Raw genomic sequence first — 19,433 nt, forward strand, 5'->3', positions numbered from 1 at the left:
GGCGATTGGCTGCGACGTAGGCACGTGACTCCACGGGCACGGGACGGGCGGCGTGACCGCCCCGCCCCCGGCGCCCGCCCGCCCCTTCCGCCAGCCCCTCCCCGCTACCCCGCCGCTCTTTCAGTTCTACGGAGAAGCTTCCCGAGCCGCGGGGCGGGGGCAGTCGGAAGGTACCAAGTGGGAGGCGGCGGGGGTGTAGGCCGGAACTCCTCTACGTGCTCGTATCTCCTTCCACCTCACCCAGGTGTTACCGTCTTCCTCCGCCGTCACTGGCCCGAAAAGAGAGGGGAAAATCTGGGGGTGAGCTAGAAAGCAGAATAGGCTCCGCTGACGCTGCCAGGACGACGGGTTCTGCGGTCGCTTTTTGTGGCGACCATGGCAGTGGATGTGACTGGAAACTTCTGGAAATGGCGGCGGCGAAGAGGCTGGACATGGAGTATTCACATACTCTTGTTATTTTTGCAGATCGGGTGGGAGAGTTTGTGAGGTCGAACCCGGGAAGATAGGTCTAAAGGCAGAGGCTGGGAGTCAGCCCCCTAAACTCCTAGCTGCGAACGGCCAGCCCCAACGTGTTCGGAGACGCGGGGCGCGGCTGGGCGCCCACGTCCACGCCGCAGTGCGCTTGCGCGCCGGCTGGGCAGCACCTGCGTCTGAGCCCGCGGGATGGGGACGCTAGCCGGAGTTCGGCCGGGCAGCGACGGGCCCGCCCTCACCTGCGCCAGCTGGGGCCCCAGTGCCAGTTTTGAAAGCACCTTAATGTGCACCTGCAGCGGGGATATGGCGAACCCCAGGATATACTACTCTCTCCCATTCACACTTCCGAGTAACCATTTTAGAGAAACAAGTACCTTTCTCCATAGCCGAGATAGTATTTGAGAGGGAACTACGTGAGGAAAATTTACGGTCTTGGCTTACCAGCAGCGGGAACTTACTTCGGATGCTTTTTATTTACATCGAGGTTAGTCTGCGACGGTTCGTACATGCCTCTATTTAACCACCAAGGGGGTTACATAATCAGAGGGAAACCATTTTATTGACTAAACTTCTGGACGCTTTTTATTTACATCGAGGCTAATCTGCGACAGTTTAGGAATGCCTTTAACCACTAAAGGGGGTTTACGCATTGGACGGAAACCACCTTCCTCATTGTTAATATTGGCCTTGCCATAGTAAGCTGTCATTTACAACTACAGCACGTATTTGTGACTTAATGGAGTTACAGGTTTATGTCACTAATCACAGTTTTGACACTTCAGACTTGACACATTAAATCTCAACAAATTATATAAAGCATAAACTTGCACTTTTCCCTTCCTAGGTTCCTGATTTCTCCCACCTATAAAACATTAGGTTCAATATGAATAGTAAAAGAGCACTTTATGGCTATAGGTGGAATACTGTTACCTTTCATATGCGTTATTTACGGCATGAAATACAGAGATCCACTAAAAATTTCACCAACTCTGCCATCTCTTCAAGTCATTGAGTTCTCATTTTACTGTCAAAGAAAGTCCATTAGTATTGATGGTAATGGCAATTGCTATTTCTATAGCAGTTTCTATAGTGCCTCACTTCAGAATTGAAACGTAGCTAACTAATCTTAAATTTGCTCAAGCAAATTAACCATAATTTGTGGCAACTACACGTACAACCTCATTAAAATCACTGAATATATGCAAGATTCATTAGGCATTGGCTACACTCGATAGGACACTACCTGTAGAAGAGCTCATTGTAGAATTCAGCTGCAAAAACATTTCTTAATGAAACCCCTATTTATACGTGGTAAATGACATATTAGCTATAACTTATTTTCCTTTTCAATGTGAAACTAGAAATATAAATCAAGACATAATCATTATAGATATTACGGATAATGGTCTCAAAAAAAGTCTGAAGAAAACCGTATCTACAAGCTAGTAGGTTAGTAAGCTGCTAATTAAGACTTTTAATTGTATATCCCTGTCTTTTCTTGGCTCAAGTCCTGGAATCCATCTTCAGCAAATGGGTAAAATACCTATTTTCAGAATAGGACCAAACAGTCAAGGACTGCAAGCATTAAACCTCAGTCTTAGCCAAAGTTAAGCAGGCACTTAAAGTGCCTGCATACAATTGACTTTTTTCTTTTTAAGTTTATTTGACAGAGAGAGAGACACACCACGCGTGGGGAAGGGGCAGAGGGACTGTCAACAGGGAGCCTGCTGGGGGCCCAACTCACCAAACCAAATCGTGAGATCATGAACCAAGAGTCAGATGCTTAACCCACTGAGCCACCCAGGCTCTCCACAGTTGACACTCCAACAACATGGGTTTGAACTGCATGGGTCTACTCATATAGAACTTTTTTTGAGAAGTTCCGTATTAAAATGTATTTTATTTTTAACCTTTTCTGTAACTTTATTATAATACAGTATATATAATACATATAACATAGAAAATATGTGTTAATCAACTATGTTACCACTCAACAGTAGGCTATTAAGTTTTGGGGAGTCAAAAGTTACATGAGGATTTTCAATTTGGAGAGAGGTGGGTTGGTGCTCCAACTTCCTTCCACTCCCTCGCACTTCAAGAGTCAACTGTATTTGGTATCTGTATCAGAAGCCATTCTGCAAAATTTACCTTCCCACCAACTTTAGAATCAACTATCTTTATGTTTTGCTACACATTACATCCAGATATATCAGATCATTCAAAAACTCCTGCCATATTTCAGGAAGATGAATGTAATAAATTAAAAGTATAATCTCAGATCATAGCTTATCATATGACTTAGTCTATATGTAATACCTTTGCAGTGAAAACTCTTACATAACTGTTATTATGTGCTGTAGGATTTTCTGGAGCAGTGACCCCATCCAGTTACAGCAAGTAATTCTGAGCAATCAGTAGCTTTCACTACCAACTTTCAGTAGTTGCTACAAAAAAACTGGTATTAGATCCTTTGTCACTAGGGAGAATGATACATTGATTTTATTATTAAACAATAGTAAGATTTCCTCCTCAAATACCCTTTCTTAAAAAAAGCAGAGCTGGGAACTGAGAAGAGGAAATGAGGGAGCAAGTGATAGTAAACACACAAATGATGCCTAACTCTCCCTACAGGTTTGAGAAATAGGCCAGGATATAGCAGTCATCTCTGAAAACTGGCAAGGAAATTTTAATCAGTGTGTTCATATACATTTTGAAACCATGTTGGATTACTGTAATAAAATTTTACCTGGCAGGTGTTTACAAAAGCTAATCAGGAAACTATCATTTAAACGGGTATTCTTATATTAAAATTGATACAATTTTTAAGAGAAATAGGCAAAAAGATTAAGCAAGACTCAAAATCCTAATATATACTGATACAATACAATGTAACTGATGATGTAAGAACTACAGAATATGTTTTGATAATGGTATAATATTATGTCTGTAATTATGACTGAAAGTTAATTTTCTAGTTCTAAAATATTACATAAAAATTGATAATCAGTGCATATCCTTAATATGCCTTTGTTTTTTCACCCAGTATCTGAAGCTTCCCTACTCCTTTTTTCCAAGTAAAAACAAAACAAAACAAAAAATGTCAACATAGAAGGCATTTTTACAAAAGTCAGTAGAAAATCAAGAGGATAGAAGAGAGGTATTTTCATTGTGTTACCTTTCTATGCCACTTGTGTAACTACTGTTATTGTTTACCCTCTCAGGTAAAAATAAAAACAAATTTTTAAAGATCTTGAAAATAATGATATTTTTAAGCATCATAATTACTATTAGTGACTGATTAATCTGTCATAAGAGCAGCCAAACAATGACTTTGAGCAATTCTGAAACAAGCTATAAACATTTTTTTTCAACTTGCAACTAATGTACAATAGCTAGTTTCTTGAACTGGATATAATAATACACAAAAGGTTTTATCCTTTGTTCTACGTTGAAATATGCATTCAACCAATTTTGTTTATTGACTGCTCTTTCCAACTCAGACTGTATGTGCAGTATACAATAATATCAAAGTATTTTCTACCTTCCTTTTATAAAAATGATAAACAGTACTTCTAGAGACAACTACTTTATCCTCCTTACACCTACAGTCTGCTTGAGGTGTCACTTACCAGTTGGAAATACAGTAAAAACTGTATGCTGTAAATATAAAAATGTTTTCTGTAGAACAATCATGTTAAAACTTGGCTATAGCTAAAGATGGAAAAGCAAAATATATGTGAAACTCACAATAACCTAGTATTATTGATAAAAGTGACCAGACATTTGAAAATGGAAATACTGGAATGACTGTTAACTAGATTATGAGATACTGTCTTCAGAGTTAGCCATAGATAGCAAAAGACTTTAAAATGGTACTAAGTATTAACATGACACTCATAGCAGCAAGTTGCTAGGTATACACCATGAAATGAACAAATAATATAAAAAGTTTATGTAGATAGAAGATTCATGTTTTATTCCTCCTGGAACATATTTACAGTTAAATATAAATTAAAGTCCTGCTTGCACACCAAAGCCAGGTCCTTTGGGTGGTTCAGTCAAAGAGGTAAGACCTCCAGCTGGCTCACAAGAGAAGCGTCCACTCCTGAAAAGAAAAGTAACATTAAGTTGACTATTAATAACTACCATTTATAAATCTTTACTTAAGAAAATAACTGTTACCTTACAAAGCCCAGTTAGGTAACTATTTTTCACCCAAGAATTAGCATGGATTATTTAATTCAAACATTTCAACTGCTGCAAGATTTTCTAAACTTAAGTATGAAAATTGACGTATCCAAAACTCACCATAAATATGAAAGATATAAAAGTAACACGTTACTAGTAGTTCCCATTTATTGAAGAGCGTACATATATTATTAGCTCATTTAATCTTTACAACAATGCCATGAGTCAAATGATACTGGCCTTATTTTACAGATATAGAAACCAAGGCTTAGAGGAGATCAGCATCTGCCCAAGGATCAGAGCTAAGAACTGCAACATAACAAACCCAGAGGACATTTTATTCTTTTTATATTTGAATTTTATTTAAACTGAATTTTATTTTAAATTGAGATCTACCATAGTGAACAGAAGGGAAAACAAATTTATACATATGTTTGGAAGTCAACAGAGGAATTGGAAGGAAATGGGAATCTGAAGATTTAGGAGGGTATCCTTTAGGGGCAGTGAAAACAAAGTATATTTCTATTCATGTTTTTAAAAGCTCTATCAGTAGTAGTAACTTTTCAAAAACAGGTTCCAGACTAGGGTGGCTACCACAGCCACAAAGAAAACAAGAACAGGTCCTTAATGCAGCACAGAGGTAGAAGAACCTGTCTTTTTTTCACCCCCACACATACTTTCCCAAGTAATCACTCAACTCTGCCCCTGTCTGACCTCCATTGCTAGAGCCCAGCTCAGCACCTCCTCCTATTTCACCCTTCCTATTCCCTAGCTTTGTTAATTTACCTTGTTCCTGCCATAATTTTAGCTAAAGAACTGTTCAATTTATATCTTTTTACTCCTTGCTTTGCCCTTTAAATTCTGTCATCAATCTTACAAGGGTCTTTTTACAGCCACAGGAAATTATTTTTTGTTCAGGGGATAGGACAATGGTACCACGTTAATAATGTTATGATCTTTTAAGATATTACATTACACGATGCAAGTAACTAAGTAGTATATTGTAATGAAGAGTGCCTACAAAGTCAGAAATTAGGTATTATTTGCATTACAAGTTCACTGTGAAAATGAGATAAAAAAGCAGTCACTATTGGGTCGTGTGAGTGGCTCAGTCAGTTAAGTGTTCAATTCTTGATTTAGGCTCAGGTCATAATCTCACAGTTCATGAGATCGAGCCCCATGTTGGTCTCTCTGCTGACAGTGCACAGAACCAGCTTGGGATTCTCTCTCTCCCTCTCCCTCTGCCCTTCCCCTACTCGTGCCTCTCTCTCAAAATAAATAAATAAACATAAAAACAAAACGTCACTGTGAACTGACAGAACCTAAAACTAATGTAGGGTAAGTGGCAAAAGGAGATCAAACTTTAATAAAAAACAGTATTTGGCTTTGTAAATTTTTTACGTTAACTAGTAACACAGGTATACCTGCTGCTCTTTAACTGCCAATGAAATAATTATTCTGGAAAACTTTCTTCCCTTTGCTAAGTCCCCTCTACGGTTTAAGCTCATCTACCTTCTTTACCAACACAAAGGACCAATTAGGAAGATTATAAAAACTGAGGTTTTTGAGAACAATAAATGAGAGAATTAATCATGCACACTGTCTGAACTCTTCAAGAAATTATGGATTTTTATATAAGAAAGTAATGTCAAGAGTAATCTGGTCCATTTTCCTAGTTGTTCCATAAATTACAGTCCTATGACATACTTAAGGGGGAGAAAAGGTTTCAATGGTCTGTTATACCTGCCAACTTTCTCCTTCCCTCACCCTTCACAAAATGCACAAAAAAAACGCTATAAAGGCTGTTACAGCCTCTGGTAAAGCCCACAAATTGTCTTTAATCTACTAATCTCATCTCTCCCCTCATTTTATCTGTAAATACGCCTCAGAACACCAGACAGGCAGCAATCTAGCCCTTCCATTCACGATTTACACTAGGGCTTTCACTTCATAAAAAACATTTGCTTTATGCATTATACTTAAAATGCCATCTATTAATTACTTTGTTCTCATTACAACTTAAAAGGTAAATCTGGTTTTTCAGCCATCCCAACACGATTTGTAATTCATCATTTTAAACTCATTTATCTTCTAGAAAACCTAACCTTTCTGTACATTGTTTATGGCTTAAAAGTACTTTTTAGGGGCTCCTGGATGGCTCAGCTGCTTTAGTGTCCGACTTCACCTCAAGTTGTGGGTTTGAGCCCCACATCAGGCTCTCTGCTGTCAGCCTGGGACCTACTTTGGATCCTCTGTCTCCCTTTCTCTCTGCCCCTCCCCAGCTTGTGCTCTCTCTCTCAAAAATAAACATTTTTTTTTAAAAAGGTACTTTTTAAAGAAAAGGTACTTAATGAAAGTTTAATGCTTATCTTTTTAATAATGCTGAGATATTTCCACCAATGCCCACTACTTTTGGTATAAAACAACAAAAATGGGGGCGCCTGGGTGGCTCAGTTAAGCGTCCAACTTCAGCTCAGGTCATGATCTCACAGTCCGTGAGTTCAGGCCCCATGTCAGGCTCTGTGCTGACAGCTCAGAACCTGGAGCCTGCTTCGGATTCTGTGTCTCCCTCTCTCTCTGCCCCTCCCCACTCATGCTCTGTCTCTTTCTGTCTCAAAAATAAATAAAAACATTAAAAAAATTTTTTTAAACAACAAAAATGACTTTACAGTCTAGTTATCCATCAGCAATGACCTATGCTTTTTTATATATGCATTGTAGCCTACCTATGTATTTTTACATCTCATAATATCTGCATCCCATAGAATTCTGCAAATTTTAAGATATCTTTAGAAAACTATAAAGAATTCAAATTGGACTTAAAATTAGTTTTATTAAAAACTCTTTTTAATGTTTATTTATTTTTGAGAGAGAGAGAGAGAGAGACAGACAGACAGACAGACAGAGCTCAAGAGGGGAAGGGCCAGAGAAAGAGGGAGACACGGAATCTGAAGTAGGTTCCAGGCTCCAAGCTGTCAGCACAGAGCCCGATCGATGCGGGGTTCGAACTTACGAACTGCGAGATCATAACCTGAACTGAAGTCGGATGCTTAACCGACTGAGCCACCCAGGCGCCCTGGATTTAAAATTAATTTTAGCTAACCCATACCAAAAAACAACTTCTATCTCTTAATTAGTAATTTTTTTTCTATTTTTAAAAATTTTTTATTTATTTTTGATAGAGAGAGAAACAGAGTGCAAGTGGAAGAGGGGCAGAGAGAGAGGGGGAGACACAGGATCTGGAGCAGGTTCATCTCTTGAGCTGTCTGCACAGAGCCCAATGCAGGGCTTGAACTCATAGACTGTGAGACCATGACCTGAACTGAAGTCGAATGCTTAATCAATTGAGCCACCTGGCACCCCATCTTAATTAGTAATTAATAATTGAGAGCAGGTTTAGAAGTTATTTTCGGTACTTAAAGAAAAATGAAAATAACAGAGCGCGTGGGTGGCATCCGACCTCATCTCAGGTCATGATCTCGCAGTTTGTGGGTGCAAGCCCTGCGTTGGGCTCTATGCTGACAGCTCAGAGCCTGGAGCCTGCTTCAGATCCTATGTCTCCCTCTCTCTCTGCCCCTCCCCGACTCTCACACTCTCTTTCTCTCAAAAATGAATAAACATTAAAAAAATTTTTAAGAAAAATGAAAATAACAATCTTAGCACAAAAATTTAACTAATGTCAAAATAAAGTATTGTCTTACCATCAGTTTAATATTTCCTTTCTAGCGATCATTTACTAAAAATATAAAAAAGCAGTTCCAAACCACTTATAGACCTGAATCTTTTATTGATTTTGGCTAGGGCAGACCTGGTAATGGTACTCCAAAATCAGGTACTGTTGAACCAGTTTAATTGTTCTGGTTACTCAATGACTCACAATGAGCACCTGTGTTATGTATCTGAGCAGAGAGCTTTATTATAAAAATACTAATAAAAAAGAACTAGCCAGCTTTGGTCAATTTAAAGAATAACTATATTTTGGTTATTACTATCACTGCAGTCTCTTTCATTATACTATATATGCAAGAAATTAACTTGAAGAAGGAAAAGAAAAGTTTGTTTTCTGATACAATGGAATAGATTTCTATTTGTTAGTAAATTTCCCTTCTCTCTAAATATTCAAGTAGATACCAGAGGATTATCTGATAGGGTTTTGGCGGGGGGGGGGGGGGGGGGGACTTGTTTTAGATGACAAGTTGGTTTTGATACTATCCAAAGCAGCTGACAACTCCTATGAACACATGGAATAAAATTTTTAATTTTTTTTTTTTCAACGTTTTTTATTTATTTTTGGGACAGAGAGAGACAGAGCATGAACGGGGGAGGGGCAGAGAGAGAGGGAGACACAGAATCGGAAACAGGCTCCAGGCTCCGAGCCATCAGCCCAGAGCCTGATGCGGGGCTCGAACTCACGGACCGCGAGATCGTGACCCGGCTGAAGTCGGACGCTTAACCGACTGCGCCACCCAGGCGCCCCTGGAATAAAATTTTAAAATGAAGTTTACATTAGGTTAAGCCATTAAAATTTATTTTATAGAAATAAAAGCATACCTTGGCCCAGGTTTTGGAATTTTGCCAGCTTTGAGCTCATCAATAATTTCTTCAATATCCTTAGGTGTCAGATCCTCCTAAAAAAATAAATAAATAAAAGTCATATTAAAATTATTTCCTACTACTGAAATCTGTGTAAATTTTAAATAATAAAATAACAAATACAATTAAAACACATAGACACATATGCCCATGTGCCTAGCTATACCCTAGGTTTAACCAAAAGACGCTCAAAACAGAATGGGAAAGATTAAAGAGAAATGCCTAAACTATACTCCCATTCCCACCCCCACCCCCCCCGGAAAACTGTTTAATTACTTAGGAAAATGTTTTATAGGACTCTGACACTGTGCTGGAGAAATCATGATTCAGTACTGCATCTCTAGTGCCCAGCCACATCGAAGTTCTTTAATATTTGTTCAATGATTAAACTTTTATAAAAATAAAACACTGCTTTCAAATTGCTTAGGGTTCAACAAATGTTCAAAACTTCAAAACCAGAAGGAATCTTTAACTCATCTAATGATTTTATGTCCCCCAACTATTTATTATGAAAATTTGAAAACTATACATGAATACCCATATTCTTACCACCTATATTCAACAATTTTTAATTTGTCATATTTGCATTTTAATGCACATAACCTGCCCCCCCCGCCCCGCCTGCTGTGAGTTGCACCATTTTGAGGTGTTTGGTTTTTTTTAAAGATGGCATTAAAAAATTTTTTTTTAATGTTTGAGAGAGAGCTTGCAAGTGTGAGCAAGTGGGGGGAGAGGCAGAGAGAGAGAGAGAGAGAGAGAGAGAAAGAAAGAAGAGAGAAAGAGAGAGAGGGAAAAACAGAATCCCAAGCAGACTCCAGGCTCCAAGCTGTCAGCATAGAGCCTGAAGAGGGGCTCGAACCTACAAACTGTGAGATAATGACCTAAGCGAACACCAAGAGTCTGATGCTTAACTGACTGAGCCACCCAGGCACCCTTGCGCTGCACCATTTTGAAAGCAATTGCACACATCATGGCATTTCACTCTTGATACTTCAGCAGACATCTAAGAATAAGAACATCTTCTAAATAACACAATGTCACCACACCTAACTGACAATAATTCTTTAATCAAATGTCAAGTCCATATTGAAAATCTACCCAACTATCCTCAAAATGTACTTCACAGCTGTTTTTTTTCCTAAGCAGGAGCCAATCAAAGTTTATGTGACTATTTCATTTTATCCACCAGTCAAATGAGCTCCAGAAAAGTTAACTGCCCTGGGGGCACCTGACTGGCTCAGTTGGTAGAGCCTACAGTTCTTTTTTTGTTTTATTTTGTTTATTTATTTTTGAGAGAAAGAGAGAAAGAGTGGGGGAAGGGCAGGAAGAGAGGGAGAGAGAGAATACCAAGCAGTCTCCATGCTATCAGCTTGAACCCACCAATGGTAAGATCATGACCTTAGCCGAAACCAAGAGTCAGACACTTAACCAACATAGCTACCCAAAGCATGCAGCTCTTGATCTCAGGGTCATGACTTCAAGCCCCACGTCAGGTATGCAGTCTACTTAAAATTTGAAAAAAAAAAAAAAAAAAAAAAAAAAAAAAAAAGAATTTATCTTGCCAAAGACCATACCACTACTAAGTGAAAGAATCTTTATCTTTTGGATAAACCCACAGGCTATTATATTTAAACTTAGAGTGCTTCACACAAAGCCTTGACTGATTCCTGCAAATCAAGATCTTCTTTATTATAAGTAAATTACAGAAATGTGGGAGAAGGAAAAACTGTTGCCATATTTTTAAAGGACTTTAAGTTTTATTTATTTAAATAATCTCCACACCCCATGTGGGGCTCAAACGCACGACTTTGAGAGCCAGAGTCACACACTCTTCTGACTGAGCCAGCCAGGCACTCCTATGACTTTTTTTTAAGTATAGGGAATAAAGAAGGTAAGAAATTTGAATCTCTGATCATTAAAATGAAGAAAATCACGATAGAGAATGAGACCACTCTAGAAATCTAAACAAATTTTATCTCCATTAAAAAATAAAATTGTAGATTTCTATTGCAGGGACTATAGCAGATTAGCTATCCTGAATGACCCGCCCCCCCCAACTGTAACAACTAAAAATGCTAGATAAAATTAAAAAAACAAAAAATTGTAAATGTCATGAATATGCTGACAAGAAAGAAATACCCAGAGCCAAAAACTCAGTGAAAACCCAGGCAGCCAAGTGGAACACCAAGCAAACTTGGCTTCAGGGTTTCACAGTCCAGAGGGGCAAGAGACAAAGCCCCAAGCCACAAGAGACATGTCAACCACACAAAGTTAAGACCCTAAAAAGCTATTCCCTCAAGGGTAAACTAGAAATTAAACTGTCTCTCAAGAAGAACTCCTAGTCTAGAACCTTACACTTTGGGTAATAGTGGAGGATATACAAAGGAGCTTTCTTTTGCAATAGTAGAATTTCTAGGAGCAAGAGAAAACCAAGGCAAATACCTTCTTGAAGAATCCATACTCAGTGCAGGACTAAAAGAATTCCCATTAACAAGTTTCTAAGAAGTAGGAACTAACAAAATATTATGTATGAAAACCATTAAATATAATTAAATAGCAAGCAATCTTTTAAAAAGGTAACTAGAAAATTCCACATACTTGGAGATTAATACTGTACTTCTAAAAGACACAGGCCAAAGAAGAAATCAGAACATATATTTTAAAATATTTAGAACTAAATAATAAAAATATTACTTATCAAAACTTGTGAGATCCAGCTAAAGCAGTACTTAGAGGTCTGATACCATTTCTGTAAAATTTTTAAAAAGCAATATAATATTGGGCCGCCTGGGTGGCTCAGTCGGTTAAGTGTCCAACTTCGGCACAGGTCATGATCTCACAGTTTGTGAGCTTGAGCCCCACGCTGGGCTTTGTGCTGACAGCTCAGAGCCTGGAGCCTGCTTCGGATTCTGTGTCTCCCTCTCTCTGCCCCTCACCTGCTTGCTCGCTCACTCTTTCTCTTTCAAAAATAAATAAAACATTTTTAAAAATTAAAAAAAAAAAAAAAAAGCAATATAGTATTATACATTAGTATGGCTGGATACATTACTCAAACAGTTTAAAAACATGTGCAGGAAAAATATACACAATTTATGATACTGGTTACCTCAGAATGAAAGGGAATATAGGATTTGGGGGGCTTAGGAGTGGCTTATCTGCATCTGGAACTTATTTCTACAAATAATAATGATGAGGATAAAAATAATAGTACCTAATATTAGAGTGGTAAAATATTATGTTATGTTTTGGTGGTTATTTTCTGTATTTCTATGTAAATTATTTTTCATAATTTATAATTTTTTAAAATTTGGCATTCTCTCCTAGAGCTAAATGCAAAAATGTTTAAAAATAATAATTTTTAAGAACCTTCTAGTAGACAACAATGTGGAAGTTAAAACTGACATATTTTGTGCAAAGTTTTTCTAGTCTTTGCTTTTTTTTTAAGATGTGTTTTTTTTCATGTTTGTTTATTTCGAGAGAGAGTGTGTGAGCGGGTGAGGGGCAGAAAGAAAGGGAAAGAGAGAATCCCAAGCTCTGCCTGGTGTGAGACTCATTACCTGACCCGAAATCGAGTTAGACGCTTAACTGACTGAGCCACCCAGGCGCCTCCTCTATTCTTTGCTTTTTAATAAACTTGGAAAAAAAGAAAAAAAAAAAAAACCCTTCTGGATAATTATGCCACCAGTTTCTTCTAAATGGATAATTCAGAAAATAATATCCACAGGATAGGAAATCAAATACTTAAAATTTAAAATATGGTGTCATACAACGTTAATTTATATTAAATGGAATACTTACATAGTAGTTGTCATTTATTTGAACCATTGGTGCATTTACACAGGCCCCTAAACATTCCACCTCTATAAGAGTGAAAAGTTTATCAGGTGTCGTCTCCCCAACCTTTATTCCTAAAAATATAAATGATTGCTGTTAAGGACCAGGTTACACTTTAATAGCAATATAGCTTAATAAAACAACAACAACAAATTACAGAGGCAAACAAAAAGTATTTAAGAACATTAAGTTTCTTAAAACAACTCTATATAATTATACTAGAATATGCAAGGATTTCTTTTTTTTTTTTTTATCTTTTTTATAATGTGTATTTTTGAGACAGACAGAGTATGACTGGGGGAAGTGAAGAAAGAGAGGGAGACATAGAATCTGAAGCAGGAAGCAGGCTACAGGCTTCCAGTGAGCTGTTACCACAGAGCCTGATAAAAGAGGGCTCAAACTCATGAACCAGGAGATCATGACCTGAGCGAATATTGGATGCTTAACTGACAGGGCCACGCAGGCGCCCCAGAACATTCAAGGATTTAAATGGACTTGTTCCTTTAAAAACAATCAAATTTCAGGGAACTCATCTCTAGTGTCTGTTGTTATACAGCAGAGTATCAGAACATATTATTTTCATTTTGATTGTGATAATTAACCTACCAAAATCAGTTACACTGTCAGATTGGCAAAGACTCAGAAAATTGCTAATGTCAAAGACCATTAAAACTAAAAGGAGGGGCACCTGGGTGGCTCAGCTGGTTGAGCATCCGACTTCGGCTCAAGTCATGATCTCACAGTTCGTGAGTTCGAGCCCTGCATCGGGCTTTGTGCTGACAGCTCAGAGCCTGGAGCCTGCTTCAGATTCTGTGTCTCCCTCTCTCTCTGCCCCTCCCCACTCATGCTCTGTCTCTCTCTGTCTCAAAAAACAAAAACAAAAAAAACCTAAAAGGAAAACAGGTACTCTCATATCTTTAGGGAAGGCATTTTGGCAAAATATAGTAAAATCTGACCCAGCAATTCTACTTCTTGTAAACAACCTCAGGATATATAATAGGACAAGTATGCAAAGATATGTATGCATGAAAGTAATTGCAGAATAACTTATAATAGAGAAATGAGGCAGACATACATATGTTATAGCCAAAATAAAGTCCAAAAAATAAGGACATATCTATGTTTTTAATAATGAAAATAAGTAAAACAAAATCTAAAACTAATATACACAACTATTATCAGAATTTGTACATTAGAGGGGCGCCTGGGTGGCTTGGTCGGTTAAGTGTTCGACTTCGGCTCAGGTCATGATCTCACGGTCCGTGAGTTCAAGCCCCGCGTCGGGCTCTGTGCTGACAGCTCAGAGCCTGGAGCCTGTTTCAGATTCTGTGTCTCCCTCTCTCTCTGCCCCTCCCCAGTCCTTGCTCTGTCTCTCTCTGTCTCAAAAAAATAAATAAACGTTAAAAAAAAAAAAAAAAAAAGAATTTGTACATTAGAATTTGTACATTAGAGGGTGGGATTTTGAGCAGACTTCAGCTTTCTGTGTTACATACTTCAATACAACCGAACTAAAGTAACTAAACTGTTACTTTATCTTCAGTAACAAGATAAAAGTATACCTCCTTTTACTTCCTTTGATTTTCAGTTATTAATGCAGCAATGGCAGTTTTGTATGGAAAAATGCCCTTTTAATTTTGTAAATGCTATCATAATAATACTTCAAGTACTTCAAGCAGAAAATACTTCAAATTTCCCTTCCCAACACATTCTTACTATTTTCTTATCTTATTTGTTCCAAGACTCATTTGGAAGAATACAAGGACAATGCAGTCACTTTTTTATGTACCACATGCTATTATTACACAAGGAGTGAAATTTAATTTTTAACAATGAAAACTTTAAACCCCCCACAAGCTTCCAACATGCTTAATGATTACAGGAAAAGAAGAAAACTCAACTTTGAGGCCGAGAACTAAGGAAAAATATAAAATAAGAATAAATAAAGGTGGGCAACCACAGTAAGACAAAAATTTACTGGTGAAAAGTACACATCCAATACGATGGCAAACACTGGAAAACTTAAGTAGAAATGGGTCAAATCTAGAAAGACAATTCTGTTTTTCATTAAAGTTATGTGTCCCATACCAAGCTTTTTCTGAATGGCCTCCAGTATGCTGTCAGAGTTTCGAAGCATGCAAGGTGTAGTAGTGCAGACCTGAATGTGATACTTTCCAACTGGCTTTCGATTATACATCGTATAAAAAGTTGCTACTTCATATACTCTCATTGGAGGTACTTGTAAAACTTCCGCAACCTAAAATATTAGGAAATTTTAAGATGGTATAATTACAGTGTTTATGAATTGAACCTTAGGTATGTTGTAAAGCACATAAAGTCAATATTGCTTCAATTTGCTAAAAACACAAAAGTTCTTCTGAGGCAGAAAATACACTTGTATTTGATATTTGTGAGGTGCAAGTCCCTTAGTTGTTGCAGCCTTTACACTTAAACCACACAAAGCCCAGAAGCTAATGGTTACAGCACCTCCTCCACTTACCCCATGCCCCATCTCTGCCAAAGGATCTTCTTTTCTCTAAATGTTTCTAAGTTTTTCACTATCAGGAATTTCTACTTTGATCATTTCAACCCTCATATTTTATAATTTTAAATTTCTAAATGTCAAAAAATTTGTTGGTCAAATCCCAATAAATTAATTATATTTTTTCAACCCTTCACCAATTTTTTCAAAAAGTCTTGATGTTACTGGTGATGTACAATGCATGCAAATGGTATGGCAACACAAAAAAGGGCAAGAATCAAAGCTCACCTATTAGCCTATCTTGATTTATATATCTACATGCTTATATACACACAAAGCTCACATACATACACATACGTAAGTCTCCAGAAAATCTAAAACACAGCTTCTACTTCTAATCAAGACACTCTTTACAAAAATCTTATGGACTAGTACTTCCCAACTCTTCACATCAAGGTATTTAGCAAATATGTATTGACACAGTGAGGTTCAGGACCAAGGGATTCATTGTCTAAGCACAACTCTCTTGGTCAGAGCAAGTCTGTTAATGAAAACAAGGTTGTTTTAGTTGTTTGCTAGGGATAGTCTACATACAGTCTGTCATGACTACCATCCTGGTTACAACTTTCCAGGTGATCTAATATCATTTAATCTATCAGGTCTTAAGATTTGCTACCTGGCATTCTTAAAAAAATTATGCATATATCCATGTTTTGACATGAAAGATGAGTTTCTTAAATAGCATTTCAGATGACAAATATGTTGAACTTTCTCATATTAGAAAATCTAAAGGATATGTATTCTCAAAAGACATATAATCATGGCTCACTAGTGAAAGATAAGTAGCTGTGCTAAATTTAATTTGGGGATACTAAACCAGGTATGTACCTCTGAAACTGGGAGCTCTCTCAAAACACACATGCTAGAGCCTGAAAATACACAGTGTTCCTGGAACCCTACCACTGATGCTAACTTGAAAGAGCTCCCCTGGGAAGACTGCTGTGCATCTCCCTACACTCTAGTGATGGTTACAGAACTAACATGTGAGCTTCTGGATTTTGTTTTGGTTGTAAGATTGGGCTTTTTCTTTGGGGGCTAGGGGGTAAGAGAGTAAAGAAACAACAATATTAAAAGTCTCAAATGTAAAATGGAATTTGTTTCTATCCTCTGTACACTTTCCTGCCTCTCACACGTACACATTCAATTCTAAATAGAACAGAACAATATTTGTGAGATGTTCTCACATTAGTTCTCATTTATTTTACTCTGCTAAGCTTGCCATTCAGCAAGACTTCCAACACAATTCCTATTATTAAAAATGTGAATTTTGGGGGTGCCTGGAAGGCTCAGTTGGTAGAACATGCAAGTCTTGATCTCAGGGTGGTTAAGTTTAAGCCCCACAGTGATGTAGAGATTACTTAAAAAAACATAATCTTTAACAATGTGAATTTTTGCAAAAAAAAAAAAGCATCATCTATGGTTAGGAACACACCTAAATCATTATTTAGAATGTTGGCTATAATACAAAACAGTGTTAAGTAATTTAGAAAATACCCAAAGAGGCATGTGATTTATTGGGGGAAAAAACCCACCTGACTATATTTTACCAAGTACAGTACCAACCAAACTTGCTTTGTAACATTTTTCATAGTCAAAAAAACCAAAAAAATATAAAACTAAAGGTCCATAACCATGTTAGAGTACTGTACAAAGCAAATAAGCGATATGAACTGAATCTAAAATTTGTATATGGGATTCCAACAAATCACTGAAGACATTCCTGTTCTCTAAGAAAGATGATAATGGTCTATTCTAATAGACCAAATAAAATTTAGAAGGTGAAAAGAGGAATGAAGTATAGCAGAATCTCTGCCAATACTCAGTCAAGCAGAAAATGCAATGAACTGGAAATGTTCAGTCCCAACTCTATCACTTAGGAATCATAACATAATAATTTAAAGAGATCTACCCTAGTTCAAAATCTTCACTGTACATAAGGAAGTAAGTCTACAGAAAAGTCAGATCTCTTAGCTCGAAGTCAAATATACTTTCCATTATATTACACTGGCTTATTATTTGTGAGATTCTCATAAGAATCAAATAATATATGATTTTGTATGGTACTTCATAAACTATACACTGTAGCATAATACCACAAAAACTTAATTAATACAATGTAAGTGTAAAATGTGGATAACTGTTGAAACAACTCATCAGAAAAAAATTAATCTTAAAAATATGTATGAACAGATTAACTTCCTTTAAATGGGTCACCCATAGCATTTTTGTAAGTTGCTGATTATTAAGCATAGGGTGCCATCAAGTGTCATAAATACAATGTCATAAACACTGATATAAATCTTTATTAAAGCCTACAGCCAAAGATAAAAATAAAAAGATTCATATTAGGTATGAAAGATCAGATCTTTTTCTCTATAATTTTAGTGTTTAATACATTAATTTTCAGAATACCTTGAGAGCAAATTATACACATGTGGGATCTTTTTATCTTTATTACGGTCATTTCTCTCAAAAAGAGAAAAAAGAGAAAGTTACTGTGACTATAATACCTCTACTATTTCTTGCAAGGATAAAAAGCTCTCCATGTTATTAAGAGAACCAACAAACCCACAAATTTGAGGAAACAAATGATTAAAAAGGCTTCAAACTCCTAGATTCTGACACTAAGAATCATCAGAGGAATTTCTACATAAGGAAGAAATTCTTACACAGTCTCTTCTCTTTTCAAACTAAGGCAAAAATGAATTCGGTACCTTGTTCATGGCAGAGATGGGCAGCCATCCATTCTGTCTTTGGGCTAAATCCAGGACTGGAAGCACAGCTGCTGCTTTATGTCCTTCTGGATAGTTTCCTACAATTGCCTCTATCCTCTGTATCAAAGAAAAAGCACCTGCTTTCATACATTTGGAAGATACTAAATATTTTGTAAATTAATCGTAATGTTAATTTTGTCATACCTTATAGTTTTCTGGTGTGAAATCAAATGGAGTATCCGGGTTATTCTCAGGAGTATCTCTGTGCTATACAAAGGAAAAAAAAGTTTTTCAAAATTACCAAAATTACCTCAAAAGTGTTAACAGCTTTATTACTATACTACTACTGATCATTTAATCTCTTCACTTTAGTGGCATCTGGATTGGTCAGTCAGTTAAGTGTCTGACTCTTGATTTCGGCTCAGGTCATGATCTCACAGCTCATGCGTTCAAGCCCCGCATTGGGCTTTGCACTGACTGTGCAGAGCCTGCTTGGGATTCTCTCTCTCTGCCCCTCCCTGATGCTCACTCTCTCAAAAACAAAAACAAAAAAACCAAAACAAAACAAAAAAACAACAACAAAAAAACCTTTAATCTCTTTGCTTTAATTCCACTATAACATATATCAATCTATCCTTACATCAAAAAGAATGGCTAATTATTAAATACACATTTGAGGAGTATGATTAACAAAAGTAATGCTAACAGAATTTAAGAGAACTACCTTTAGAATCAAAACCAAAAAAAAAAAAAAAAAACAAGTGTTATCCAACTTGATTAGAGAATAGAATCTTTTTAAGTTGACTTATTTATTTTGAGAAAGAGAGAGAGAATGAATCCCACGCAGGCTCTACACTGTCAGTGCAGAGCCCAACGTGGGGCTTGAACTCACAAACTATGAGATCATGACCAGAGCTGAAACCAAGAGTTGTGCATTCAACTGACTGAGCCACCTAGGCAACCAGAGAATAGAATCTTCTAATGTAATTACCAAAACAAACAAAGTGCTGGAACACTTATAAAATTAAGACACAAAATTCTTAGTGTGAACATAACTTGCATTGTTCCAAAAGAATTTATCAGATTATCAA

The 19,433-nt window shown here is 37.0% G+C and overlaps 1 protein-coding gene across 1 annotated transcript in view; it reads right to left on the minus strand.

Annotated features, from left to right (window-relative positions):
• Positions 1-4,123: 4,123 nt before the first annotated feature.
• NDUFV2 (NADH:ubiquinone oxidoreductase core subunit V2) overlaps positions 4,124-19,433 on the minus strand; it is a 31,498-nt gene continuing 16,188 nt past the window's right edge. Inside the window, exons 3-8 of the mRNA XM_007083530.3 lie at positions 18,547-18,609; positions 18,343-18,459; positions 15,175-15,343; positions 13,054-13,163; positions 9,214-9,290; positions 4,124-4,579 (exon numbers count right to left, since the gene is read on the minus strand). Of these exons, the coding sequence (XP_007083592.1) occupies positions 4,486-4,579; positions 9,214-9,290; positions 13,054-13,163; positions 15,175-15,343; positions 18,343-18,459; positions 18,547-18,609 (630 nt within the window). The 3' untranslated portion in view covers positions 4,124-4,485. The remainder of the gene's footprint in view (positions 4,580-9,213; positions 9,291-13,053; positions 13,164-15,174; positions 15,344-18,342; positions 18,460-18,546; positions 18,610-19,433) is intronic.

Source organism: Panthera tigris, chromosome D3 (genome assembly GCF_018350195.1).
Source record: "Panthera tigris isolate Pti1 chromosome D3, P.tigris_Pti1_mat1.1, whole genome shotgun sequence".
Lineage (NCBI taxonomy): Eukaryota > Metazoa > Chordata > Mammalia > Carnivora > Felidae > Panthera > Panthera tigris.